The sequence below is a fragment of the Pterocles gutturalis genome, unplaced genomic scaffold (assembly GCF_000699245.1).
Source record: "Pterocles gutturalis isolate BGI_N339 unplaced genomic scaffold, ASM69924v1 scaffold29238, whole genome shotgun sequence".
NCBI lineage: Eukaryota > Metazoa > Chordata > Aves > Pterocliformes > Pteroclidae > Pterocles > Pterocles gutturalis.
Genome location: NW_010118946.1, coordinates 2,126 through 29,615, shown reverse-complemented (window position 1 = coordinate 29,615; position 27,490 = coordinate 2,126). Strand labels below are relative to the sequence as shown.

General features: G+C 49.0%; 1 protein-coding gene across 1 annotated transcript in view; it reads left to right on the top strand.

The window, feature by feature from the left end:
- The window catches only part of BAZ1B (bromodomain adjacent to zinc finger domain, 1B), a gene marked incomplete at both ends in the record, with an annotated part of 31,668 nt that overhangs the window by 2,058 nt on the left and 2,120 nt on the right, over positions 1-27,490 (top strand). Inside the window, 10 exons of the mRNA XM_010076411.1 lie at positions 389-2,081; positions 5,940-6,078; positions 6,563-6,693; positions 8,074-8,185; positions 15,503-15,601; positions 16,015-16,192; positions 17,246-17,431; positions 21,730-21,877; positions 23,455-23,602; positions 25,362-25,480. Of these exons, the coding sequence (XP_010074713.1) occupies positions 389-2,081; positions 5,940-6,078; positions 6,563-6,693; positions 8,074-8,185; positions 15,503-15,601; positions 16,015-16,192; positions 17,246-17,431; positions 21,730-21,877; positions 23,455-23,602; positions 25,362-25,480 (2,953 nt within the window). The remainder of the gene's footprint in view (positions 1-388; positions 2,082-5,939; positions 6,079-6,562; positions 6,694-8,073; positions 8,186-15,502; positions 15,602-16,014; positions 16,193-17,245; positions 17,432-21,729; positions 21,878-23,454; positions 23,603-25,361; positions 25,481-27,490) is intronic.

The window sequence follows — 27,490 nt, the reverse complement described above, 5'->3', positions numbered from 1 at the left end:
CCAAGAAATCACTGAGCAGAACAGGTTTTGAAATTGATGTCAGCGTTTTGCCAGGCAGACCCCCTCCCCGCAGCCTTTTAAGGAGAAACAAAGTGGGCTTATTTGATGTAGTAGGAAACATGTAAAATTCTTTGTAGTGTTTCGTTTTGTACAGTTAAATGTGAACTTCCTGGAATGAGCTAATAACCTCCTCACCAGCGTAGTGACCGTCAGGACAGAATGTTGAAAGCTGTTGCAGAAGCTTGGTACCTGTCACATATTGAGTATTCCTTGGTCATGGGAAAAATACATTCAAAATAAGCATAGGCAAAAAAATTGTCAGAAAAGGATCTATATAACCTTTATTTACCTTTAACTGTTAATATAAAATAATTTTCTTTGATTTTAGTATATGACTCTCAACCCCTCAACCAAGAGGAAGAGCTCTCGATCACCTGACAGAAAGCCCAAGAAACTCAAAGCTGATGGATCGTCCCTGGGCCAGCCGCTGAGCCCTATGCTGTGGTGCCACGTGCATTTGGAGAAATCTATCATTGGCTCTCCACTGAAGCTGAAAAACTCTAAGAATTCAAAATGTCCTGAAGAGGAGCTGGAAGAGATGATGAAAGTTGTGTCACCTGCTAAACTTGGTTCTAACTTCGACATTCCAAAGAGGAGCCGACTGGGGAAGGGCAGCAACAAACCCTTGGACAAAAAGCAAAGAGGCAAAAGGGTTCTGAACGGGCAGAAGTCATCGGGGAAATCCAAGTCTCCTAGGAAAGGCTTAAAGACCCCCAAGATGAAAATGAAACAAATGACGCTACTGGATATGGCTAAAGGTACCACCAAGGTTTCCAGGGCTCCCAGGAATTCTGGAGGCACCCCGAGGTCTTCCAGCAAACCCCAGAAACATCTGCCTCCCGCGGCACTCCATCTCATCGCCTATTACAGAGAAAACAAAGACCGGGAAGACAAGAAAAGTGCTCTTTCCTGCGTCATCTCCAAAACAGCTAGGTTGCTCTCCAGTGAGGATCGTGCCCGTCTTCCCGAGGATTTGCGAGGGTTGGTACAGAAGCGCTATGAGCTTCTAGAGCACAGGAAGAAATGGGCCACCATGACAGAGGAGCAGCGGAAGGAGTACATGAAGAAGAAAAGGGAGAAGCTGAAAGAGAAACTGAAGGAGAGGGCAAAGGAGCGGAAAGAGAAGGAGATGAAGGAAAAACTGGAAAAACAGAAGAGGTTTGAGGACCAAGATATTAAAGGGAAAACCTTGCCTACTTTTAAACTGGTTGATACTCCAGAAGGACTTCCTAACACGCTCTTTGGGGATGTGGCCATGGTGGTGGAGTTCCTGAGCTGTTACTCAGGGTTATTGATGCCGGATGCTCAATATCCCATCACGGCAGTTTCCCTGATGGAAGCTCTTTGTGCAGAAAAGGGAGGCTTCCTTTATCTGAACCGAGTACTGGTGATTCTCTTGCAGACCCTGCTGCAGGATGAAATTGCTGAAGATTACGCTGAGCTGGGCATGAAGCTTTCTGAAATACCACTTACTTTGCATTCTGCTTCCGAGCTGGTTCGCCTGTGCCTGCGCAAGTCAGATGTGCAAGAGGAGAGTGAGGTCTCGGATAATGTGGACGAAAGCAAGGATTCGGCAGCTTTTGAGGATAATGAAGTACAGGATGAGTTTTTGGAGAAACTGGAGACATCAGAGTTCTTTGAGTTGACTCCTGAAGAGAAATTGCGGATACTTGGAGCGCTGTGCCACCGGATTCTGATGACGTACTCGGTGCAGGACCACGTGGAGGCCAAGCAGCAGTCGTCGGCTGAGCTGTGGAAGGAGCGCTTGGCTATCCTGAAGGAGGAAAATGACAAGAAGAGAGCAGAAAAACAGAAGCGAAAAGAAATGGTGGCCAAGAACAAGGAGAATGGGAAAGATGAGCATGTGATGGGAAGAAATGAAAAGAAAAAAGCAGAGATGATGAAAATAGGACACAGGGCAGAGATAGAAGCTGATGATATGATCAGTGCTGTGAAGAGCAGGCGCCTTCTTGCCATCCAAGCCAAGAAAGAGAGGGAGCAACAAGAAATGCAAATGAGAGGTAAGAAAAATACCAGGAGAGCAGAGCATTTGTGTGTTGCGGAGTAGAGGGGAATAAGTTAATAGCAAAACTGACAGCCTGTGTTCAAAAGCATTACCTGGTTTTAAGGGATTTCCTCACTGGAGAAATATAATTCAGCTGCTGTGGTTCCTATAGCAGCTCAAAATCTGGAATCTTAAGATAAAGCAATAACTGCTTCTAGTTCTGTATCTGTGGGCATCTTTTGTTCACTGCCTTTCTAATTCTGTGGGGCTAGGAAGGTTGGAGAACAGAAAATCTGGTTTGGGAACAGAAAACAAAAAAACCCATTTGTCGGCATCCAGACATCTTCTGCCTCTTACGTACAGAGATATTTCCTGCCGAAAACTCGTTCCTGCAGCTGCTGCTGGCCCTGCTGCCACGCGCATCGTCAGGCGGATGCTAGCAGCCCTTCTCCCAGATAAGGACTTGGGCAATAAATTTCAGTTTACAATTTCTCACCTTAAAGAATTAGTTCTGGGGTTATGTAAATATAAGCTGTTCACTCAAAGCTCTGTAAGTCACGAGTTGTAATACAAGCTTGGTACGTCTCTGTGTAAGTACTGCTCTTTGCTAAGGAGTATGGAATAGGAAGAGCCAAAATACTTTGGAATTGCACTTCAGGGATTTTTTTGGGTTGTAAATGTGGGTCCTGGGCAGGTGGAGGTGGACAGCATAGCTCATCCAGGTGGTTATTTCCCTTCGGAAGCGGTTGAGGGACAAGCATCCTGCACGGAGCCTGGCTCACGTCCCTCAGCTGGGATCTGGGAGACCAAGGGTGGGTCAGTAACGGGGAACACCTCGAGGGTCCTCAGGAAGCAGACTGGATACAACCATGCCTCACGCTGAAAGTAAATTATAGACCTTTCAGATCTTCTGTTAAGAACTGTGAGTCTCAGAAGCATCAATAAACTGCTGAAGGTCTGGAGGGCTGTCCTGCTTCTCCAGAAAAACAAATACCAAATATCTGACACGTGTCGCTGAATAGCCTCTTGGCCCCAGTTCTTGTAGCGTTCCGGTTGCTGGCAGCAGGTTCAAGTTCAGGATAAGATTTTGCTGCAAAATGAAATACAGTTTGGACACTACTCCTTGGGATACTTCTTGTTGTTCTCACTTGATATATGCACTAGTTATATGTGAAGAAAAGCAGTATTACACTGGCGGAGAGGAGAATCATTTGCTTGCCTACTGAGGAAGTTTAGTTCATTCTTTTGAACTCCACAAGGAAAACTACGTCTCTCTGGCAGGAAAGAAGGATTAAGCCTTTCATTAAGGTTTGAATTCATATTCCTTCCTTTCCACATGACAAACCCCAACATTTCAGGCATCCAGGGCTCCCTTTACCTGGTAAGCAAAGTACCAAAGACCTTGGTTACGTTGGTGCAGTGGTTTGGGCTGCAGGGTTAGCACCTGATCTGCTCAGGACTTCTGACCTGGGGGCTGGTGGGGTGTCAGTATGTGAACAATAGTTCTGGATAACGGCAGTGAGAAGCGCACCAGGGGCTCCTGCCATCACGCAGGTTTTCTGGGGGCTTTGTCAGCACACTGCCTTTCACAGCACTTCAGCTGCATTTGCTTTTAATTAAGTTGGTGTCTCTGGGGGAAATAGGAGTAGTTGCTGACAAAACACCCACTGTCAGTGGTTCAGTATTCATATATATACATGAACCTCTGCACCATAGGTGTTTTGTCAGCAAATACTCTTTTACATACATGTATAGATATGTATCTTGCAGTCAGAGGTTTCTTTTTCACCACTCTGGTCACATCTGTAGCACTGGGAGCACTAAAGCTCGTGCAGCTAACGGAGCCTGCTAGGGTGGAAGGGACCAGCAGAGACCAGCCTGCCCTTGCAATTGAAGATGAGATGTAGGGAGGAACCCTGTGGTTTGGCGTTTCTGTTCTCATTTTGTTTGAACAGTGTTGTCATATGAGTAGACTTGAGTTTCTGTTCTTTCCTTGCCTCTTCCTTGTTCTGGCACATGATGGTACCTGCTGCAACGGGTCTTTACAGTTGGATGGAAAAAACACCTGTCTGGTGAGAGCCCCCAACATCCCACGCAGCAAGGATGGGAGAGTTTGCTGCCAGCGGGGCTTCTTTGGGTTGGAGTCGTGGCTCTAGAGGGGAGGGTGTTGAGGAGAAGTGTACCTTGTGCTGGGATCAGGAGAGAAATCCTAGGGGAATCGTGTCTGCTGGTGGAAGGTGAGAACTGCACCAAGTGATATGGGTCTCATGATGGGGCTTGTGAGGCTTGAATGTGGGTGACACGAGGCATTTGGTGCTGTGAGAGTGGCTGTTGCTTTTTGTTCTGATCTCGGTACTTGGATATAGAGGTCACGCAGGCTGGGGAGGAGCTGGGATTTACGGACATAGGGGTTGTGTGGCTGCTTGTGTCTGGCAGGTGGGGATCAAGAGGACAATGGTGCCATGCTGCCATCACTGTCAGTGGGTATATTGTTCTATGAAAGCTGATGTATCCAGTTGGTGTAACAAATGCAAGGGTATGTTTTTCAGTGTGTCTCCTCTAATCAGCCAGGATTGATTACGCTGGCAGGACTTCAGAGACTTACCAGGTATTTACTAATCAACTGTTGTCAAACCTGTCCTGGTTCAGCAAATGGCTGCAAGAGAACGAGTAGGTAGTAGCCCTGGGAAGAGTCCTAGCAACAGTTAGCTTTCCCCCTGGGGTAGCAGCCAACATACGACCTCGATACGCTTGCTTTTACCTGCCCCACCTCACCTCTTCCGTATGGTCTCATTCCATCTGCTTCAAACGCTCCTTTGTGATGCAAAGCTAAGTCTTCATTTCTTCATCCTTTGTATTTTTTTTTTCCTTGAGTTTTGCAGGACACAGAAGCATGTTGCCCGTAGCCTTTTGTGCAAGTCCTGAAGGGGTGTTGTGTTCTTAGCCTGAGACCAGGCTCTGAAGAGCCAGCTGTGACTCAGTTTGGTGTTTTGTTCCTTTTTGTTCGGGCAGTTCTTGATGAAAGTACCCCTGCTCTTCAGAGATGGGCAAAAGTGTAGAGAGACTCTTGAACCAGCATGAGAAGTACAAATCCTGTTGACCTTAGCGGTTTGCCTCTTGGCAGAAGCTGCCTCGCTTCTTGCTCCTTACCTAGAGGTGTGAAACGACAGGTTTTGTTCTCCAAGACTCTTGCCAAGGTTTAGGCCACTTCATATTTTTCTTTCCCCCCTTTTTTGTCAGCAGCCATGGGTATTGGGAGCTACTGAAATTCCAATGCTTCTGTCGTGAGTGGGAAACCTGAGGTTTCTATTTTAGTGCTCTTCCACATCACAGCAGATATGGGAAAGCACGAGGTACTGGATGTGACTTGGTCACTGCTGTGAGACAGTTGTGCCTGGAAGAGTCCTCTGTCTGGTTTTTCGGTGGGTAAGGTTGTGGAAATGCTGGTGTCCGTTAGCCACACTGGTCTCTGTGGGTCACAGCTGCACCTCTCCCAATGTTAGAGCTGGCCAGAGCTGAACTCCTTGTCATCCGCTGTGCTGTGGTTAAAGGTCTTTGACCCTGTTGTTCTGTGGGATTGCATAGCAATGGATGCCACTTTGGAGATCTAGAATGAGACCATTTTTGTCCGGACTTTCCTCTTTCCTCAACCTAATTCATCCTTATGCCTTGACTTAATAATTCTTGATTTTTTTTTCTAGAATGGTGGGTGGACAGTAAGATAAAGGGTGGTTGGCTGTGCTAAAAGAACATTAACCAAAGTCACCTATAACCTTTTTTTTTTTTACTCCTATGGTGTAGTAAAATAAAAGACAATATTGATGTCTGGATGCAGTAGAAGAAATCTAATACTTGTCTGTGCTAATCCCAACAGTTAGGATGGAGAAAGAAGCAGAGGAAGAAAGAATCCGGAAGCATAAAGCTGCAGCTGAGAAAAATTTCCAGGAGGGAATTGCCAAAGCAAAGCTGGTGATGCGCAGGACCCCGGTTGGCACTGATCGTAATCACAACAGGTGGGAAAGGAAACAATCCTGAGCTGCCAGCTCTCCCCTCCGGGAGGAGCTTTACCAGACAGCAGCCCCCAAGAGGGGATTGCTGTGGAGGGTGTTGAGAGGACTCCGTGTGTATCTCACTGGAGGGGAGCAGAAGTGGGTTGTTTGTGTATGTAGAGTGAAGTGGCCTCCACTGGTTTACACTGGGTTTTGAGGCCTTCCTGTGGAGGTCAGGATCCACTAGCCAGTGGAGCTGCAAGTGCTGGCATCAGTGCTCAAGAACCTAATTTCTTCTTTTTCCACGTTTGTTGCACAGGAATACTCTTAGAATGGATTCTAATGAAGGCTTTTCGTGTTTCTCAGCTGTGTTAATGTAAAGATACACATGCATTCAGTTTATTGAGTCAAGCACACCGATGCTTCTCCCCCCCGTGCTGTTAAAGGCAGATGTGTGTAACTAGCTGAAGAGGAGACGGGTACCTGGTAACATGTATGTTTCCTGCAGGTATTGGCTGTTTTCGGATGAGGTTCCTGGCTTGTTCATTGAGAAAGGCTGGGTACATGACAGTATCAACTACAGATTCATCCGTCCCCATCAGAAAAAAGAAGATTTTAAAAAGGATTGCAGCCCAGGAGGTAGTAGTTTGCTGTGGGTGTTGCCTTTGCTGCTGACTGATGGTTGGAATGGATTGGTGAACGCGAGAGAATAGTCTAGTCTGAGTGTTTTCATGGGGATACTCTGACTGAAGCCTTCTTTAAACTCTAGAAGCCTGCACGCAGGAGAGCAGTGGTCGTGATGATCCCCCCCTGGTGCTGCAGGTCTTGAGGCTGCCTGCAAGGTACATCAGGACGATGGGATACAGTCAGCTCTCTTTTAAGAGCAGTGAGGTTGATGTTCCACTGGTGGCAAGGCTGCCAGATCAACCTGTGAAATAGTATCAAGCAGGAAAGTCTTCTAGCTACCTCCAGCTCTGCTGATTGAGGCCATGTAGGCAAACAGCCCTCTTGCCCATGGCCTCTTGGCCTGCTGTTCATCTTCTGCTGAACATGCAGGTGAGGTGAAGCGACAAGCTGAGGTTCTAGTGCTTCCTCTGTGATTTCTGCCTGGCTGATTGGGGTCTGGTTGGTGGAGCCATGCAGGCAGAGCTTGGACATGCCCAAAAATCAGTCTGTGGAGAGTGAAACTTAACAGTTGTGTGTGGGAATCGTTCTTGGTACAGAAGAGCATCCCATAATCTGACTCCAGTGGCGGTTTCAGTCCTGATTACTTCTTGCTTTTGAAGCATCACAGGCTGACGCTGAGTCCATCTCGAGCAATGCTGCAGGCGAGAGGCCGAGTTAAATCGGAGAGCCCTCACCTGGCAGCATGGTGTCATACACAATGGGCAGATTTTCCAGCCGTTTGCGTGTTGGTGACTTGTTGGGCTGGAGGTGGTATCATTCAGTGGTCCTTGATGGGTATATTTTCGTATGTGAACTTTTTCAAACGCTGTCCAGCCCTGTTCCTGTACACCAGCTCGCCTCCAGCTGTATCAATTTCTCAATTGCTGCCTGTGTGTTTACCCAGATAGTGTGTAAGATTTCATTTTTTTTCAGAACAAGCAGAGGCTTATATAAGCAAAGGTTTAAATGCATGTCAGACTGTTGTCTAGGATGGTCGTAGGTACGATACATCCCATTTAGTTCTAAAAGTACTTTGTCAGTGTAGAGCTAAAAAGCGAAACTAATTTTATGTATTTGAAATAGTAGGAATGTTTTTCTTCATTTGGTGTATGTGCTTTATGATGCAGTATTTTCTTTAAAAATCTGTTACGTGTTTTGTATTTCTATAAATGCACATACTGTGAGCTTTAGCAAATCAATGCTGGATTAGTTTTCCCTGACCAAATGTATTGCTGGCCTGGATGCTGAATATAAACACTTAGCTGGAGATAGGTTAGTTTTTGCCAAATAAAAATGCTCACTGAGGAGGAAGATGACTGAGAATACGCTTGAGCTTGTGCTTTTCTTTTACAGAGAAGCGGAAGAGCACAGGCACGGATGGCAGAGGGAGCAAACGTCACCAGTCCGTGCATGCTGCAGAGCTTCCTGCAGAGACCACCACGCCCAAGCAGGGACAGAACTTATGGTAACGCTGCTTGTGTAGCTGCAAAGTACTCACAGTGTAGAAGTTGGGGAAACTAGACAGATTTCTTTTGATAGAGCCTACTACAGATATATTACTCTTTCAGTACTGAGCAGTTGGATTGGTGCAGCAGCTCTCCAGGGTGCTGTTACTGATACTCTTACTGGGGGCGAGTGGCTAATGGGGCAGCCTGCCCAAGAGCCAGTCGAACCATTTGAACCAACCTCATCAAACAGACTTAAAGCCAGTATAAGCTGGTAAAATGCTACTTTGATATATTGCTTTTTAAGTGTTTTATACTCAGAGGAATCGTTCATTTAAAAGAATTGCTGTGTGCTTTTTCCAGCATTAGTAAGCGTTATTTAAAAAAAAAAAGGAGGAGGGAAGCAGTGACCTGGCCAAGTGTGTCTGGGTTTTCTTGCATGGTTCATCTCAGAGACCTGAATTGTGGCACATGGGGTCCTTGAGCACACGCAATTGAAGTCTTCACAGAGATCTTTGGAGACAGGCTGATATCCTGCGTGTTCTCGTACCGTGTGAGACGTGCAGAGGCATCCCCCAGCTCCTTGTTGCTCTCTTCTTCCTCGGCTTCCCAGCAGACTGTGCTGGTGTCCGTGTGTTCTCCTGTGGCACCAGATCACGGAACTGATTCTTGTTGCTACTGATAATTATAGATTAGCAAAATTATTTTTCCATGTTGACAGGCTCTTCTCCGTTTGGTGCTTCCCAGTGCCAAGCAGTAGCCACCACTGTCTCTTCTCAGTGAATCAGGTCTGAGCCCTCTGCCTGTCAGCGGGTTTGACTGTGCCTTGCCCCAGTGACTGGCCCTACCAATGGCTTTTGTCTTGAAAGAAAATCTCCTGTGTCGACTGTACCCTGTGTGGTAAGGACTGATCTAGTGTTCCCCTGCCAGAAAACCCTGGCTACAGCTTTACCTACCCAACCCCCCGTGAAGGACTCTGCATTTCCTCGATAACCCCAAGAAGGAGCTGTCACAATGTGCTTGCTCCTGCAGCTCCCCGTTAGCAGTGGCCTTTCCCCGGTGGTTCCACTGCTGACATACAAAGTGGAGTTACCTGATCTTGGAGAAATAGCCCCAGCTGTGAGCTCAGCTCCGAAGCACAGTTCCACTGTGGCAAGTCAGAGCTGCTTCACTAAAGATGTTCTTGCTCCCCCAGCAGGAGCTGTCAAAGAGACGGGAATTTGCAGATGTCTTGGTTCATCTGGGCTGACTCTCTGCATTGCTCTGCCCCTTCTCTTCCATTGCCAGCAGGCTGCAGGAGACAGCAGAGTTTTCTCGGCATGCCTTCGCTATGCCTATTGTTACTGTGACAAATCTCCACCCCTTGCGTAGCCCAGCCCTTTGTACATCTTGTCACCTTGTGAAAATTCAAGTATTTGAGCTTTCCTAGGGAATGGGTGCTAGACAGGAGGTCCCGGAGGACAGTACAACGCACAGAGAAGCCCTCTCTGCTCTCACTGCCTCTGCTAATACTTGATCTTCATTTCTCAGCGACGGCAGGATGTGTTCTGGCAGAAGGACAGATTCTATAAGGAAACCAGGAGCTTAAATGAACAGCGCGCGCTGCTGGAAGACAACACAGAGCCCAAATCAGATGAGCTGAGTAACACGGAATCCCTGCAACTTGTAATTCCAGGCAGAGCTTGGAAAAGCACAGTATCTGATATTACAGTGTGGAATGGCTCAGTCAGGTTGGCAGCTCTCAGTGACGTGCTGAGAGGGGTCGGGGTGGTTGGGAAGGCAGGAGTGCTCTGTAGGGTACCCAGCCGTGCAGCCCGGGAGAGGCAGCGCTTTGAACCAGGTCCTGTGCACCCTCCGGACTGAATCGTGTTCTGTTACTGAAAGCTGCTTTGTATGAAGTGACCATAATGTGCAGTGGTTTTTTTTTAAAAAAAAAACCCCAGATTAACAAAAAATTAAGAACCTTGTTAAAAAAAACCCAAACAAAAAAACCCCAAAAGAAACCCCAAAAAAACCCAGCCAAAAGCCTAGCATGCATTCAGATAGATTCTCTTGAAGTTTCCATACAAGATGGTGAAAGCAAATGGTGCCTCTTCCCTTGAGAACAAGGTTTGAAGAAACTTGTAAACAAACAGCAGCAACAATAACAAAACATTTTCAGTATGGTTCACATCAGGATAAGGAAGCTATTAAATTAAGAAGGCCTACAGAAAAACCGTGGTTGTCTAAATGAAGGAAATAAAAAGGATGATAAACCAAAGCACAGACTAAGGGCAAAACAATTTGTGGGGTTTTTTCCCTTGGAGAGCAATCTTGCTGCACAAGAACTGTTGTTACAGGGCCTGCTTTAGGATTAGAGGTAAGCTCTTCTCATGAGGGAGTAATTGGCCAAGAAATACAAAACAAATTACAGAACTGCTCTAATCTGTATGTCCAGCAGGGAGATGGAGCCTAATGCTAGAAGAGAATGGGGAAGTCTCCTAGAGAAATAGGCTTTGCTTTTGAGATAGAGGAAAAGGACCAGGAAATTAAACGCTGCTTCAGATCATCCCGCGGATGTGTGCCACCCACTGCTGCCAGCAGTTTGTACCCGTTTGTACCCGTTCAGAGCACCAGCTGGACAATTGCTGACAAAGGAGTTCATTGGGGAGCGTTAAGCACAAAGGTTCTTGTCCTGGCACCCAAGGAAGTCCTCAAAGCAGCGGATGCTACGATCAGTAGGGGCAGTTCGAGGAAATGTCGCTGCCTGTCTGCCCTGCCCTATGACAGATACTCAGCTGGGTGGGTTTTTTTTTTTTTTGTCCTGGCACAGTATCTTTGATTTCTGTCCTTGATACCTGCCAGGAAGGACTGCTAACAGTCACAGCCCACGCTGGTTTCTCATGGAGGGTATCATGCTGCGTGCGTTGTTCTGCTGAGCGGGTTGGCGCTGTCAGGATGTCGGGGTACAGCGATGTGAAGGGAAGATCTGAGCCAGGGGTGGACCCTCATGCCCTGACAGTGAGCAGGGGGCACAGTGGCAGCTTTTCAAAGAAAACGTAACCACTTGGTGTTCTTCTGTGCCATCTGCATGGCTTTCTCCTCACTGACGGGGCCACCTAAAGCCATTTCTGCAGGTACCAGTGAGCTTCCTCAGCTGAAAGACTTTTCTTTAAAGCTCGAGAAGGGCAAAGAGCCTGTTTGCTGAGTACCTGTCTGACAGCTGTCAGCGTGTACAGGTAAGCTGCCACAGAACGACAGGTGACAACCTGCAAGCTGTTATTTCAGGGAATAGACAGTAACTAGAACTTCCCTCTGAGGAAATCCACGATCCTCTTACTGTGCTTTCCTCTGTGGCCATTGATCGCTCCAGTCTCAAGAATTTCCATGGTTATGGAGTCTCCTCCTTGGCTGCTTTTTGCACATTGTCCTTGCATGCCTGGAGAGGCCCTGAGACCGCTCTGCAGTCCTTGGATATCTGTCTGCACCCCTGTTGTTTGGGTACAAGGACTTGCTCGGCTGTAACTCATGATGTTCGCATGTGGTGCACAGGAAGTTTCATTTCTTTGTGTTCTGCTTTAACTCCTGCCATCTGTCTCTTTTCCCTGGTAGCACATCTGATGTGGGATTGAGGGTAGCCTCACAGTGCACACAGAGCATCGGGAGCTTTACCCTTTGATACCTTGGTGTCACGAGACTTTGCAATGAACACCAGCTTAGCTCTGTGAATGGCTGTACTTCCCAGTCCTGCCCCTTTTCTCCTTGAGGATGGGAGTTGGTAGGACACGGAAAAAGGGAGAAATAGCTTCCGTGCTTCTGCCAAGAGGTACAGAAACAGTCTCTCATGGAAGTGGTTTCTGCTTTCTGTACTTTGTCCCCAAAAAGAAGAGGGCCCAGTGTTGTCCTAACAGAGCAGAGCCTGAATCATTGTTCGCATTCCATAAACACTTGGTTACTTCTGTCTTCTCCAGACGGATGGACCGGTCCCATTTCCAAGATTGTGCACCACTTTTACTGATGTTGATGCTTATTAAAAAATCTCCCCATTTAAAGCTTCTGGGCACACAGTCCCTGAAAAGGTCTTTTATCCACAGCGCAGTGCTTCCCGAGCTGTGTACGTCCTGGTTGTTCCTGCAAGAACCGCGGGTTAATCCCAACCTTTGCAGTATGTTACTGTGCAGGAGACTTCTTGCTCATCCTGGTCAGAAAGCAGTTGAATTTTGGAAATAGTGGCGTCTCTGCAGTGTAACTCCCGTTGTTCTTCACCTGTTAGGAACACACCATGGCATGGCGGGTCCCCTCCGCAGACACTTTGAGTTAACCCTGCGTGGGTGCTGCCAGACTCCATCCTCACGCCTGTACGCTACAGATGGAGTTGCCCTGTTCCCACCAACCCTCCAGAGCAGGTACTGATCCTGGGCTCCTGCAGATGTTGTCCTCTTGATTTCTTCATTCCCTAATCTGCAGTCCAGATTTTATACTTTCTTGGTCCCTCGCAGCCTGTAGCCTGCGATCGGGTGGGAGTATCCACCCAGAATGAATACCAAGAGCTCCTTTGGGCTTGATGCTTGGGCCATTTGTCCTTTCAGTTTGGAGTGCTGACCAGTCTGCTGGCTTGTGCTTCCAGAAATGTAAGGAAATAATTTAGGCTGTTATTTAGGAATGTGGGAAGTCCTTGCACCAGTCAGGGTTTCCCCCTTTCAGACCAGTTTGAAGACCTCAATCTGCTCTTGACTCTCCCATGGGCATCTTTCCCATCTGCTCTGGACTGTGTTGCTGGGCTCTGTCAGGGCACATAAAGGGAACCAGCTGCCTTCCCCTCCCTCTTATCATGACTCGGAGCCCTGTTGCCTCCCCCATGTAAAATGCCAGCCCTGTCTTATAACATCTCTGCTCCACCAGCCGGGTGCAGCCCAAGCTGCAGGTGCAGGTGGTTCCTTCAGGTAGCGGGGAGCGCGTGGAGCTGGGCTGAGAACCAGGAGCTGTGGCTGCGCAGAGCAGCAAGGTGTCAGCAATCCAAATAACACAGGTTCCTCTCTGATGTGTTTGTATTTTGCACATTGGAGTTCAAGCTGATGTAGAACAGTTCCCTCTCCCAGACATGTGAGTTCTCGCTCTCAGGGTGGATTGGGAAGACTCCAGTACCAGTTGCAGATGTTCTCCCTTCCCTGTCCCACTTCTGTTGTGCCAGAGCTTAACCCTGGCTTTCCTAAAAAGGTGAGACTGCTTTCTCATGCTGGCCAGCAGCCTGTGTTGTCTTTCCCCAAAGCACACAACACTGGAGAACCCAAGCATCGTACGCTAGCTGTTACCAGTGCCCTTTCGGTTTTACACTGAGATGGAACGGTGCAGGGAATTCCCTCCTTAGATTTGCAGCCATGGGGGAAAGCTGGGAGGGCTCTGGCATGGGCTTCTCGGGTATTTTTCCAACTGGATCCCATGGTGTATCACCAGCAGTGACTAATGTGTCATCGTGACCTAAGCAACCTTCTCAACCCCCCTGAGCAATAGCAGTCCTCTGTGGGCTATCTGTAGGGCAGCTGCTTGGAAGCTTGGTTGATGCCATTCCCATGTTGGGACCAATTCTTCATCCCCAACGATGGTTTAGAACCAATCCCAAGATTTGCCCCCAGGGTTTGGAAGCAATTTGATACCAGATATTCTAGAGAAATTTCTCTTTATTTAGCAGAAGTCCGGTAGACTTAAAAATGCCGGTCCTTGCAGTGGGCTGTCTGTAGACCTTCCAGTGGATGTAGGAATGCTGGTTAGTTCCCGTAAGTGGCATCTATAAGAAAGAGACGCGAGTTATATTGTTACAGGTTCATGTGAAAGTCTCTTGGATCCCATGAGTAGCCCTTAATCGCCGCTACTTCTGACGTGCCTGGTGCTAGGCTCTAGTGGGTGAGAGATGTTTGGAGCTGCTCTGTCCTTTCTTGCAGGGAGGGTGTGTAGGGGGTAGTGGTGGCCCAAAGCTCTGATCTCAGTGTGCAAAGTGAGGATGCTCCACAGGGTTGGAGTGTACTGAAGAAGGTGACTGGTAGGAAACTATTTTTCTTCTATTTTTAAACAATTGAGCCTATAGTTTATTAAGAGGAATTAATTTACTAACTCAACGCAAATTGTGAGGCCATTCCCCTAGTATGAGCGTACTAGAACTCTGAAATATTTTCTTCTCACGTATGATATTTAGTATTTCTGCCAGAAAAAATAAGCATTGTGGATACAGAAAGAACGGTATCTTTCTCTAGTTGTTGCTTGGCTCTTCTGAGCTTGTGCCCAAGAAGAAAAATGACATCTGGAGTCTCTCTGGGGCTGGTAAGGATCCCCAAGTGGTCCTTTGCAGTTGTTTCCATACAAGGTTGATTTTGCTGTTCCCTCGCTTCCCTCTTCTAAGGAGCAATCCTCTTCTAGAAGATGCGTAATTAGTCTCATTTCCTGTAAATGAGCTCTGGAGCTCAGATTGAATTCCCACCCAATCAGGTGAGGAGGCTCCATGGCATCCTAGAATGGAGTTGGAAAATAAGAGAGGAAAAGAGCAGAATTTCAGGCTGTCTTAAAGCTGGTTTAAATCTACAACCCAGCATTAGAACTTCATCGTACTGTGGGATTGCAGAGAATGCCTTGTGTACAGAGCTCTGCCAAGTGTTCCCCTTTCTGGTTCAGCTAACTGCTGGTGACCCTTGCTATCTTGAAGGACTTTCAGAGCAGAAAGCTTTAAAGCTAGTGAATGTGGTTTTCACATACCAGCGCTTGAGCGCTCAAGCTGCCGTGAGGTCCTTAGGAAGGAGGGCTGCTGCCCTTGCAGGGGCTGTTGCCTTCGCAGTCACAGATCTGCAACAGCAGCAGCTGTGGGATGAGCTGGGCCATACCCTTGGTTAATCCAGGGACTTCTTGGGTTAACGAGAGAAGGCGAAGGCTTTGCAGAAGGAATGATTAAACTGCCCTGCTGTGCACTCCGTAGCGTGTGAATCTTTTCTAGTGCATCTCCAACGACATTCAGATTACTTAAACTGACTGCAGCTCGGGGAGTCTAATCCCTGGGGTAGCTGGCTAAATTCAAATGCCAATGTTTTAATAAACTTCATAGGGAAAAAATAAATCTATAAATCAGTTCTGTGTTTATTTTGTTTTTATTTTTCTTACCCTGGACTTGGCTATATTTGGGGACCTTGGAATGAGGTTGGTGTGAGTCAGAATGCTTCTGCCAGTGTTACTGGGAGTGTTTCACGCTGCTCCATGGGGTTGGGATCTAGTTACTTGTCATCCCTTCCTGCTGGTACTTGTGGATTATTTAGAAGAAGGAATTGTCTTCCCCCAGAGAGACAGCAGCTGATGGTGGTGCATGCTCTGTCTTTCAGGTTTCTCTGTGACAGTCAGAAGGATTTGGACGAGCTGCTGGATTGCCTGCACCCCCAAGGAGTAAGAGAGAGCGAGCTAAAGGAGCGCTTGGAGAAAAAGTAAGCCTGCTCTTCTTTCTCTCTGTGCCTTCTCCAAGTCACAGCAAACCTCTCCCTTCCTGGGGCAGCGTTCTGCGCTTTGCTGTCACCCTGCCTGTGCTGCAGAGGGGAGGATGTTGAGGATGGGAAATTTGCTCTTTTTCTTGGGCAGTGACTGCAGGTTCTTGAGAAGTAATGCTCTGAGCTGTGGAGAGGTTCTGTCGGGTTTCAAATTGCTCCTGGCAGCTGGCAACAAAGGCAGAGCTGTTCCACTCACAGAGACAGAACTACCACGTGCTTTCCAGCGCCTGTCAGAGAACGTTCTGCGCTGGTGGAGCCTGTGGATCGTGCTGGATGCCATTGTTACCCCAGCGGCCACGCAGCTCACAAGGTGCTGACCTGCAGGTGTTCCAAGGTTGTTTTTGATTTTCCAGGTATCAGGACATCATGCATTCTATCCACTTGGCTCGGAAACAGAACCTGGGCCTCAAATCCTGCGATGGCAACCAGGAGCTGCTGAACTACCTCCGAAGTGATCTCATTGAGGTGGCAACTCGGCTGCAGAAAGGAGGGCTGGGATACGTTGATGTGACACCAGAGTATGAAGCAAGAGTGAGTGAGCAGGCGAAGCGGTGCTGAGCAAAGCAAACGGGACCTGATGCTTTCTGTGAAAGGTCTTGAGTCTTTGGTCTCCTCAGAGAAGAGGAAAATCGGTTTTCTCTGTGTCCTCTCTTCCTAAAATATTATTTCAAGATTACACAGCTGGTGGCTTGAGGTCCTTTTGGTGTAGGTGTGGAGCTGGGTGTCCCACATGGCTCGGAAATTGTCCTGCTGCCTTCAGCTGGTGGCAGAGTTCTCTATGGAGCATTAGCAGAGCTCTTTGCAGCTGACTTTTAGCTTCTGCATCAAGGCCACCATGTCTTGTTGAGACAGCAATTTTCCATTTGTTTCTTTTTTCATAAATTCAGACCACTTTAGGCTTGGGGTAATGATTGTGTCCCAATTCCAGGACCTAGAGGTTGCTGTGTTTGTGGTATGTCAGCACAAGGAAGGTACTGTGCAGGGAACTACAGTATGAATGCTTAATGCTCTGACTAGTTCAGCCCAACTCACACGAGCATTACTGGTGCGCTGGGTGTCTTCAGGAGGGGATGAATCTGCCTGGTGTGGGTAGAATACAGTCCTGGGACCAGTGCGTCCTCCTCCTACCAAAGGACAAGGTTGTCTGGCTTGGAATGGTTGAAGCTCTGTTGCAGCTGTATCTTGAGTCACTGCAGACCCTGCGTAGGTGAGAACATAAATGTTAGGAGGGGAAAAGTAAACTCACTAAAGGAGTGGAGAAGTTGCTTAGTGCTTGCTTATCGTGGATTTAGGTTTTGGTGAGGGGGGGTTGGTGTTTTTGTGGGTGTTTTGGTTTGTTTGGGGTTTTTTTTTAAGGCACAGTGCTTTTTCCTGACCAGTGCTGTATGTGATCATCAGCTCTGTATGTACTCGAGCAGAAGCAGCAGCAATATGCTGATTCTGTAACCACGTACTGTAGGTAACAGCCCTGCGTCGAGTATCACGCGTGTCCCTTTGCAGGACAGACCCACCTAAACCAGCACAGAGAGCAGCTGTGACACGGAGTGAGTGAACTGTGGTGTGACCCTCTGCTCTTCCTGACAGGTGTGCTCGCTGGAGAGCTTGAAGGATTTTGGAGAGTGTGTGATTGCACTCCAAGCTGGTGTTGTTAAGAAGTTTCTGCAAGGTTTCATGGCCCCCAAGCAGAAGAGAAGGAAACATCAAGGAGAGGACTACATTGCCAAGGCTGAGGAGATAGATGAGGACAAGAAAATGGCAGAAGAAGCCAAGGTATTGTTCACTTCAGGGCTCTGTTTCCATCTTGTCATGTAACTCTGTGAGCAGGGACAATACATTTCATGGGGGACTAAATCCTGAGCAGCTTGTCCCCTCTCCAAGTTCAGAGTGCAATGGGTTTGTCATTTATGGGGCTGGGTGTTCCCTGGTTATTTTGAAGATAAAGGTACTGGCAAAATGAAAATCGTACCATGGTATCGCAGTTCATTTTCTCTCTGTGAACAGGAAATGGGTCAAGTCAAATATTTGACTTCTCTTGTGCAGTTCCTCACACAAATTGGGTCCTTCAATAACAGCACGTTAGGGAGTGTTTTTAGAGAACTCGGCAGAAGGTATATCCATCAGAGAGGACTGGGGGTGGCTTAATGCCTCTGATCTGTAAAGAGGAGGAGAGGCATGCTGAGGTTTTGGTGACTGCGAGGGAGGTAGGTTCGGGTAAATATCAGCGTTACGCAGGAAGAGACACGAGCCAGTGTCTGCATGGAGACACCTGCAGGAGATGGCAAACTGTGGGTTGCACACAGCTTGTCTGGACATCTGGGCGAATGAGAAGCAGGATGGTGGGGCTACATACACAGCCTTCCAGATCAAAGCGCAGAAGGGGTGGAGAAGGGCTGTGGAGGATTTGGTGGAGTCCTGCAGGCAGTTGAGCTGTACCAGTGTTCATCCTACAGAGGATACCAGTGCTCAGGGGTAGTTTCTCTGCAGTGAGTTGAATGGAACATTTCATGACCCATGCCAAGACTTTCACCGCTGCCCCCTTCCAAGTGCTCTGCCCTGTTTGATCGCTGCCTTCAGAAGCAGCAAGATCAGAATTGGATCAACAGAAGCATTTGAAATTCCAACTTAAAGAAATACTAGTTGCTTGACTGGTGCTGGGATGTGGTGATTTTTTGGGGTGTTTTTTTTTTTGTTTTTTTTTGTTTTTTTTTAAAGCTCCCATCAGTGTATGCTGACGCCTTGTAGTCTGAACATCAGGTCTTTGCTATGCAGAGGCATTGCCATGTTAGCAGGATATTTGGAGAGGCACTAGAAATATTCACATTCCTCAGTTGTCCTGCAGTATTTAAACTTTGCTAACTTTGAATCTTCCAAATCTTCCATCTTTAGTGCAAAGGGAATGGAAGGCCACCTGATCCTAAAAGCCATCAGCAGAATACAGAGCTGTAACAATCAGTTATGTCTGGGACAAAAAGGACTTGGATTGTCAAATGTCCTGTACCGACAGCAACACCATATCATGCCTTACTCTCATGTCATACAGCTCTAGCCATAAGGGCTCTAGCTGTGGGCCACACTTTCAGGGTAACATGGATTGACTGTGGTATCTGAATGGACAGTGATTTAGCAGCAGGAGGGAGCTCTGTGTTTGAGCCCTGGTCACTTCTCTGCTATTGCTCAAGCTCTATCAGATTTCAAAGGAGCCATTTTGAGCATGAACGTTGGGTTAGTTTCTCCATTCTTCCTCAGAGCGTTGCTCTCTCGCTCAGTGACATGGTTACGGAGCATCGTTCGTTACAGCAGAGCCAGGCTTCTGCAGCGTGCTTCGTTCTGGCAGCTGCAGGACCTTCAGCCACAGCAGCCTGGCCGGCCAGAGTGCTTTGTGCAGCTGAGCTGCAGCATCCTCCCTGGAACTGTCTCCTCTGTAAAGCAGCTGGAGCAGTGGGATCTCTGCATATTACTAGATTTCTAATCATAAGTTAATTGGAGGGTTTTTTTTTAGTATTACCCTATTTGTCTGATGTGACTGGATGACCCAGCTCAGCCCTGCACGGGGACAGGTTTCAGTGCTGCTGGGTCTGGGTGCGTGCTCGTGCAGGTCTCCCCCCAGAGCGCTGGCTTTGGTCTGGTGCTGACGTCTCTGGAGCATTGGTTCATGCAGTGCAGTGTCGTCTTTATCCAGCGCAGAGTTTTCTAGACGTTTGTGGTGGTACAAGCAAAGTTCACCTTTTTTCTTGGGTTTTTGGGTTTGTTTGGGTTTTGTTTCATGGGGTTTTTTACCCCAGTTTGTCAGGAATGAGCTTTCTTTTTTGCCAAAGCAGAAAACCTTTACAGATGACCTCAGAAGAGCAGCCCAGATCTTAGATATAGTTATCCAATGAAAAAAACCCAAACTATTAGGCTTTTAAAGACTCACCGACTGCGTAGGCCAAGAATTCCAGAGCCTTTCAGAGCCAGAGCTGCACTGAGAGCGCAGAGCAGGTAAAACAGAGGATAGCCATGCTGGAAAAACACACTCAATGTACTTAGATTGTACGAGCGAAAGTGCAGTCCTGTGGTATGATTATGTCTCGTTTTCCCTGTGAGAAACAAGTTATGGCCTAACAGCACCCGTTTGCTGACATAATGGTCTGCGCCAAGGGTTCCTGCTGGCTCGGCTGCACGGCTGGAGATTGCGCTGCCGAGTGGTAAAGGATTGCAGTGCAGACCTGGCTTACGGCTGGGTCTGAAAATCAGCCTTGTGCCTTTGCGCTGGTGCAAGCATTCCCGTTCCCAGGGGCTGCAGCACCCTGGGCTGAGCCAGGGCAGGGAACGTGGCATCGGAGCACAGTTGCCACAGCACAGGGAAGAGCACGGGGACGTTATCCGCCCTGCTGCTGCTGGTTGCTGGGTGTTTGCACGGGAAAAGCACCTGCAGACAATACCTCAAAGAGCAGCTTCCCAACCAAGTAATTCCACTTTCAGCTGCTCAGAGGGATTTCTCTCATCCTAGGATACCAGACGAGAGCTGTCCTAGCGGGAGGTTTGTCCACCTTTATCAAAGCAGATGTTTTCTGTCCCTCTGAAGTTGACATGTGACTGGGGACTTTTTTAGTATTTTTGTGGGGGTTTTTTTGTTTGTTTTCCCTGCTAGACTGCTCCTTCTTTCAGTCTCCTGTTTTGCCTAGCTGGTGCTCTGAACTCCCTTGGTGATGGTGCTGCTGAAATGCCACAGTCTCATGATGCTTGGGAAGCGAGGCTCAAAATCTGTCAAATTCCACAGGCTTGGGGAGAAAAATCTGAGCAAGACTTGCCAACAGCTTTTGCAGATTTATCTTGGCTCAGCAGCTACCCAGTATGTTAACAGCAAAACCCATGGAACAGTTACTTGGAAAATCAATTACACAGTATGTGAAGCACCTCAACAATGTTCTGCAGAGAAATAGCCCAGCGCTGGGTCATCTGCGACAGCAGCTGCGCAGGTTTCCGTTTGTCTCGAATGTCTCAGGCTCCAGGTTCCACACTAGCAATGGCAGCAAGGATGTTGGCATTTTAGAACCGTTTGTGTGTTTTTCCAAGCATCTAATATACGCTGTGCTTCCTCAAATTCAGTGGGAGTAGAATGTGCAACTCTGCAAAAACCCTGGGTTTTGTTTGGCTCCCAAATTGCTGTCAGCTGCAGAGTTGAGATTTTCACATCTGACACTTCACTGTTTGGTTTTTTCATTCTCCTGGGGCAGAAGCACATCAGCTTGAGTCCTATTATGTCCCTGTCATGTCCAGGCCATCACCCCATTGTTGTAAAGCAGAGGATTACCGTTGGCGTTGCACACGCGGTGGCTCTGGATTACTCTGTTCTGGTGCGTTTCCGATTGACCGCAGCGTTGTTGCTGGACGCCCAGAGCCCAGTTGGAGGCTTCGCATGTGGCTTGCTGTATGCAGGCTCCAGCAGCTGCAAATCTCAGGTTTAATGCTTTCATCCTCGCAGCTGATTCTGGGATTTCACACGCGCTGAGGTCATCTTGTCTCAGGAAAGCGGCTGGTTTCATATTTGGGGCTCCAGATATTTTGCCTGTCCCATCTGCGTGTTGCTGATGTCACGGTCCCCTCTGCCAGCTTGGGGACCGGCAGGACCAGGCGTGTGGCGGGTCTCGCTGCTGGTCTGAGCGTCGCTGCAGGACGCTGGAGGGCAGCACCGCCTGCTCCAACCCACCGCGCTCCAGTGGTGTTGCCAGCTGTCTGCGAACTTCCATCCCGCTCTTTACAGTGCTAGAGTTCTGCCTTTTATTTTCGTAGCCCGATGATTATTTGGGCTAGACGTCGAGAGCAAGAATTTGGCAGAGTTCACGTAGGTTGTTCCAGCCTGGCTGTGAAATGCAGAAGGGCTCTGCTGTCATGAGCAAACTGTCTGATCCAGTGAGGCTGGTCTGGGATAAACCCCAACTAGGGCTGCTGAGGGGTATATAGAAAGGAAGAAATACAGACCTGAGCTTTGGTTATGAAGGGCCCCAGCTAAAGGATATAAAAACATCTTCAGACTGTAGCGAGCTGTGTCTTTGTGCTTCGTTGTAAGTTGTTAGGTCTGTCTGCAGGTTGCTTCAGCCATGGAGAAGTGGAAGACAGCAATCCGTGAGGCCCAGACCTTCTCCCGTATGCACGTGCTGCTGGGGATGCTGGATGCCTGTATCAAGTGGGATATGTCGGCAGAGAATGCCAGATGCAAAGTGTGTCGCAAGAAAGGTACGCATCCCTGCCCCACGCCTGCGCAACAGTCAGACACTGTCGCCTCTCCATGCCCTGCTTAGGCAACGTGCCCTTGGAGTCGGTCCCTCTGTCTTTGGCTGTATTTTGGGTTTTGAATGTCAGGATTTACAGTCAGAAGCATTGATCTCACAGAAGCATTTGACCCTGACTCCAGTAAACCGTTCTTACGAAACCAGTACACAGTGTTGCAGAACATTGCAGAGCTGCTGTCCCCTGGGAGTTTAGGGTACTTGGACACAAGTCATCTACAGATCCTCCTGGGAACACTTGTGCCACTGTCCATTTCTGAGTTGGAATGGTCTTTGGGTTCTGAGCCTTATCAGTTAGTTCCATCTTTTCCAGAAGGAACAGGCAAGGAGAGGTTGGGCAGGTCATTATCCTTAGCAGCCCAACGGCAGAGGGTGAGGTGGGATGATGCTGCTTGGAGCCTAGAGTGGGAGCAGAACTGCATGATGAGCTGGGAGCAGCAAACTCTCTGCTTCTCGTGTAAGAGCAGGGAAGTGAAGCTGTGTGCCTTTGGCTGCTGCTCTGGGGAAGTACCCAAAAGGTGACAGGGGCTGCCCTCATCTATACGCACTGTGGGGTGAAGGGCTTTAGAGTCCGGCAGGTGAAGTGCTGGTATCTGCTCTGCCATAACCTCTCCTTTTGGACGGGAGCCTGGAGAAAGAGCTTGGTAGTACATTCTGCCTCCTCATGGGCTTTTTGTCTCACTTTCTATTTGCTGAAACACTAGTGGTAAACGAGGGCAGACAGACCTCTGGGGAAATACTGGGCTGCTTTTGTTTACCAGAAAGCTGTGCCATCCACCTCTGGGAAGAAACCAGGGCTGAACTGGTGCAACATCCTGCTTCACTGTGGAGCCTCAGGGATATCCCAAACCAATGCAAAAACTGTCCTACCTGCTGCTGAGACAGGATTCTGGGCAGATGTGAGAGGGGGCTCACCTGAGACTAACAGACTGTCATTTCACAGGACTAAAGAACTGGGGTATTAGAGAAAGAAACGTGCTGGCAAGGTCTCTGCGCTTTCTTTTTTTCCTCTTCAGTAAATGAAATAGCTGGCTCAGGACTGGCTCCCCATTTCCCTGCATCAGTGAGAAGCACAGAGAGACTAGTTCTGCTGCATACTGATTTTCTTTGTAGGCTGGCTACCTTAAGTAGGAAGAAGATTCTGTGCAGCTTGACCAGATTGTGTCTAGAATAAGGACAGCTGCATTTCAGGGTTCGTGCTAGGCTCTTGGGCATCTCTGTTTTCCTGTGGCTAGAGATTTAGCCTGGGTGGAATCTATTTGGCAGGTTTCTACCTTTGCCTCAAATGAAATCTTTGCAGGGTAAGGGACTTTGCATTGTTTTGTTTTTGGGTTTTTTTTTAAATGCTGCCATTTTCTACCACAGTGGTGGAACTAAAAAGGAAGGCTCCCTACCGTCAGAGGGTACTGTGCAGCTTTCTCTTGCTTTGTCCTGACCTCCAGCACTGCAGCAGCTTCTGGCTTCAACCTTCTCAGGTTGAGCAAGGCTGCAGCACTCAGTTACAAGTAAGTTGCCCTCTCCTAGGTGAGGATGACAAGCTGATCCTCTGCGACGAGTGTAACAAAGCCTTCCACCTGTTCTGTCTGCGACCGGCGCTCTATGAGATCCCGGATGGCGAGTGGCAGTGCCCAGCGTGTCAGCCCTCCACGGCCAGGCGCAGCTTGCGGGGCAGGTGAGTGACCCTCCTTCCCTTTGCGTTGCCGCCGACGCACAGTTCCAGCCGTGCTTCCACAAGGTGACCAAACCACCCTGAAACAGAGCTCCTTTGAGAGGTTTGGAACAGCCTGGTTAACTCCGTGGCACTGGAACAATGGAAAAGCAATTTTTTCAGGCTGTAACGTTAGCACACCTGTGTTGTACTGACCCGTAACAACTGCAGGAGTTATTTATTAAAACTTAGGTGTAGCAGTGAAAGTATGCACAAAATATCAACCAAAACTGGATGTGTTAAGGGCTGTTGTTTCCTTTGCCTGAGCGGCTAGCTGGGTTGCTTTTTCATGGGAGTGTCGTCGGTAGCACTGCAGCTCTGTAGTGCGTGGGGCTGAGTTACTGTTGTGTTTTTGTAAAGATGGAGCAGGAGTTACTCCAGACCCGGGCTGCTGCTCAGCCCCTACTGTGCTGCTGAAAATCAGGTTACAAAATGCCACTCTGATGGTTTTCTGGACCTGATAAACCTTAACAAGGCAGGAGTCCTTAAAGGGCTATGGAGGGAACGTGATTTGAGGAGGAATCGAAGTTGTTCTGTGCAGCAGAAAGGAGGAGTTGCCTCCTGACAGTAAGGGGTTGAATTGTTTTTTGAATTGCAAGCTGCAAGTTACGCGTATGTCAGATGTATTTTTCTGTTTACAATGCACGGCGCTGCTTGTCAGCGAGGTGAGGCTATCGAATGGTATCTGAAGTACCCGCAGTCAGCGGATCCTCCCTTCCAGAGCGGCAGCACAATGCGAGGTGTGCTAGCTGTTAACGTGCAGGTGGTGCATGGCCTTTAGAGTATTGCTTACTCCCTGGGCACCGTTTAAGTGTTCATCAGGCTTGTATAAAAATGACAGGGCTTCAGTGCAGCTGTTCTAGCCTGAGATCACAGGTACTTTGATGTGGCACCGTCGCCTGCAAGCTGCTTGGCTTCTGGACAGGAGCCATCAGGTGGGGTAGCACCTGGCTTGTTACCTGCTCTCTGCTCTTGTCTTCTGAGCTGAGGCAGGAAAAACTGTCAGCCTGGGAGCACTTTTGCCCCCTCCCCCCCACCACTGTCCAGGGGGAGTTTATTCCTTTTCCATTTCCTGCTCCAGATCCTCTTTCTCCAGGGAGCTGAGGCTCCCACATCAGCTTTGCCTTTGTTCCCTTTTGCCCATGCATGCTGGTTTGTTTTCCTGCTTTCGTAATGGTTTGAATGCTTTAACAGACGTGTGCAAGAGGTCGGGACTGTGCCGGGCAGGGGGTCTCTGGCTTCTGAGGGCAGCACGTAAGAAGTCTGACACTGCTTGCTAATAGATATTGACTTAGCCAGCTAATAACACTAACCAGGGTCTGTTTCCTATAGTGCATGTGCAAGGGGCAAGACAGTGATAATGGGAAAATACTCCAGTGGAAACAAGCCCCTGTGCTGGAGCTCCTCAGGCCAGCCCTGCAGAGCTGGGTAGAGCAGCAGCACATCCTCTCAGGGAGGAGGAATTGCCCAACAATCACAGTATCCAAATCTGTTATCGTGTGGTCAGGGTGCCTAGAACAGCAAAAAACATACATGGATTCAGCTGCTGGGGATTTTCAGCCCAGGTGTTCAGACGATAGCCTGGGAAGTGCCCTTTCAGCTGCAGCCACAGCTCGATCCTCTCTGAAAGGCAGCAGCCTGCTTCAGCCTGAGCCGGGGGGTTTGTCTTACCTCTGGTGCCCAGGCTGTGGTACAACAAATGTGTTCCCCTGCCTCACTCTAGGAACTACGCAGAGGATTCTGCTGAAGATGAAGGGGAAGAAGGTGAGGAAGCTTCTGATGAGCCAGATGCTGAGGAGGAAGAGGAGGAGGAAGAAGATTATGAAGTTGCTGGACTGAAATGTAAGCCTTTGACCATGCAGGAAAGTAACAGAAAATACAAAGACTCTGCCCTCACTGTCCGAAGTATTGATCCTGTCTGGGACTAGGGCTGTTCCTCTCACAGAGGGAGCAGTGGGAGATGTCCCAGGGGAAGGCTGTGGTTGTGCTGTGTGTGACCTGGGAAGCTGGGGGGATCTCTTGTCCCTTTGGGATGGGTCAGCGCCAGCAAAGACTGAAACTGCGGTGAGCTGCCGCTCGCTGCCCGGTCACTCCCCGGGACGCTGCTGGGACTGTTGAGCGTGCTGTGCGGCGGTCAGGAGGGGTGCAGCAGCACCAGTTCCTGGGACTGGCCGTCCCTGTGCCTACAGGGTCTGCTGCTAAAATGGATGCTGTTAACAGATGCTTCTAGAGGTTTAACCACAACCCCTTTTCCTTGCCGCTTCCCTTCCCACTAGCTCATACCCTCTGAAATGCAGGATTTCTAGTGATTTGGCAAGGAGGCATGTTCAAATAGTAGGACCAGCGCTTCCTCTGCCCGTTCCTGCGGGCGGGCATGGGGCTTGGGGAGCAGCGTGGCCTCGACCACCAGCACCCTGTGGCTGCGAGACCGCTCGGGACATGCAGCTGGCTCATTCCTTGGCAGCTGAGTGGAATAAAACAGCATTTTCTGGGCTCCTCAATGACTGCTTCTCCACTTAACTGCTTTTTAGTCTGTGTAGCCACTCTGTTTTTAGGGGAATTTGATTCAGGCTCATTTGGGCAACCTGATGTATTGAAAAGACCCATCTTGACATGGCATGCTGCCAGCATTTGCTTTCTGTCAACATGCCCTTGACTGACGTAAAATTAACTTCAGAGTGTCGTAACCAGGGCAGGTGGTGGAATCCTGGGACTGGGACCCAGAGGTTTGTCCCATGTTCTTTCAAGGGTTTCCATCCAGGTCTGTCAGTCTCGATTCCCCGGCTTTACTCTGGTTTTGGGGATGTTCGCTGATACCCTGGCTCTGGACACTGCTGCTTGTTCTGCAGTGTATCCGTGTCCACACTTGGAGTGTGCTCAGCCTGTGTTGCACGGCCAAGTCAGGAGCTGAGCCAAGGTTTCCAAACAATAGCCAAAGAGTTACAGTCACTAAAAATAACGTGCTAAATGCAACCCCCGCTTTTAAAGAGCATTAACATGGAAAGGTCACTGTGGAAAACTTTTGTTTTAGTAGAGAAGCCCCATTAATCCTTGTGGCGTTTATCCCGAGGGATATACCCCGAACGCTGGATTGTCAGACATTTATCGCATGCCGCACACTTGACACAGAGGCAGAGCGACAGCAGGCAGACGTCCCACTGCCCCGACACACGCTCGTCCCGCGGGGTGCCCAGCAGGATGATTTATTGGACAGGGCTGGGGTATGGGACATGGGCTGGATCCAGCTTGCTCCAGCCCTGGTGACCAGGTGGAAGGAGCGTGGCTGGGGAAGGAGACCAACACGTTCTCCTGATCCAGAGGGGTCACGGGAGAAACTTAAGACAAGGGAGTGCAGCAGCAGCACGCTCGCGTTTCCATCAGTGTCAGCCTGTGACAGGCAGAGGGGCAAGCGCCTTTCTGGGGGGTATAATGCAGCAGCCCTGGTCCTGGGGAATAAAATCCCATTGTTTCCCCCTTGCCGCACGCGGAGCAGCTCCCAGCTGCAGAAACTCGACCCTGCACACAGTTCACTGTTCAGGGGGTTTAGCGACGAGCTTAGCCCGCTGTGCGGGGCCCTGGCCATGCTTGGACGCGAGGGAAATGGCAAGTGTCTGCTCCCGGTGCTTTCAGAAAGGATGGTGCAGTGCTATTTGAGGCAACTGTCCTTGCGTCCCTTCCCTTGCCCTCCCTGGGTTTTGCAGGCCGAGGGCTTGCTGTGACAGCCCTGGGCGAGCCGCACCTGCTGCAGGGGAGCTGGATGCTCCCAGGTCTCCCTCAGAGCTCGGAGATCTGCCGGTGCTGCTGGCTGGCATGGGTGACCCCCCTTCAGCAGAGGGCTGCTGCCAGCCAGCA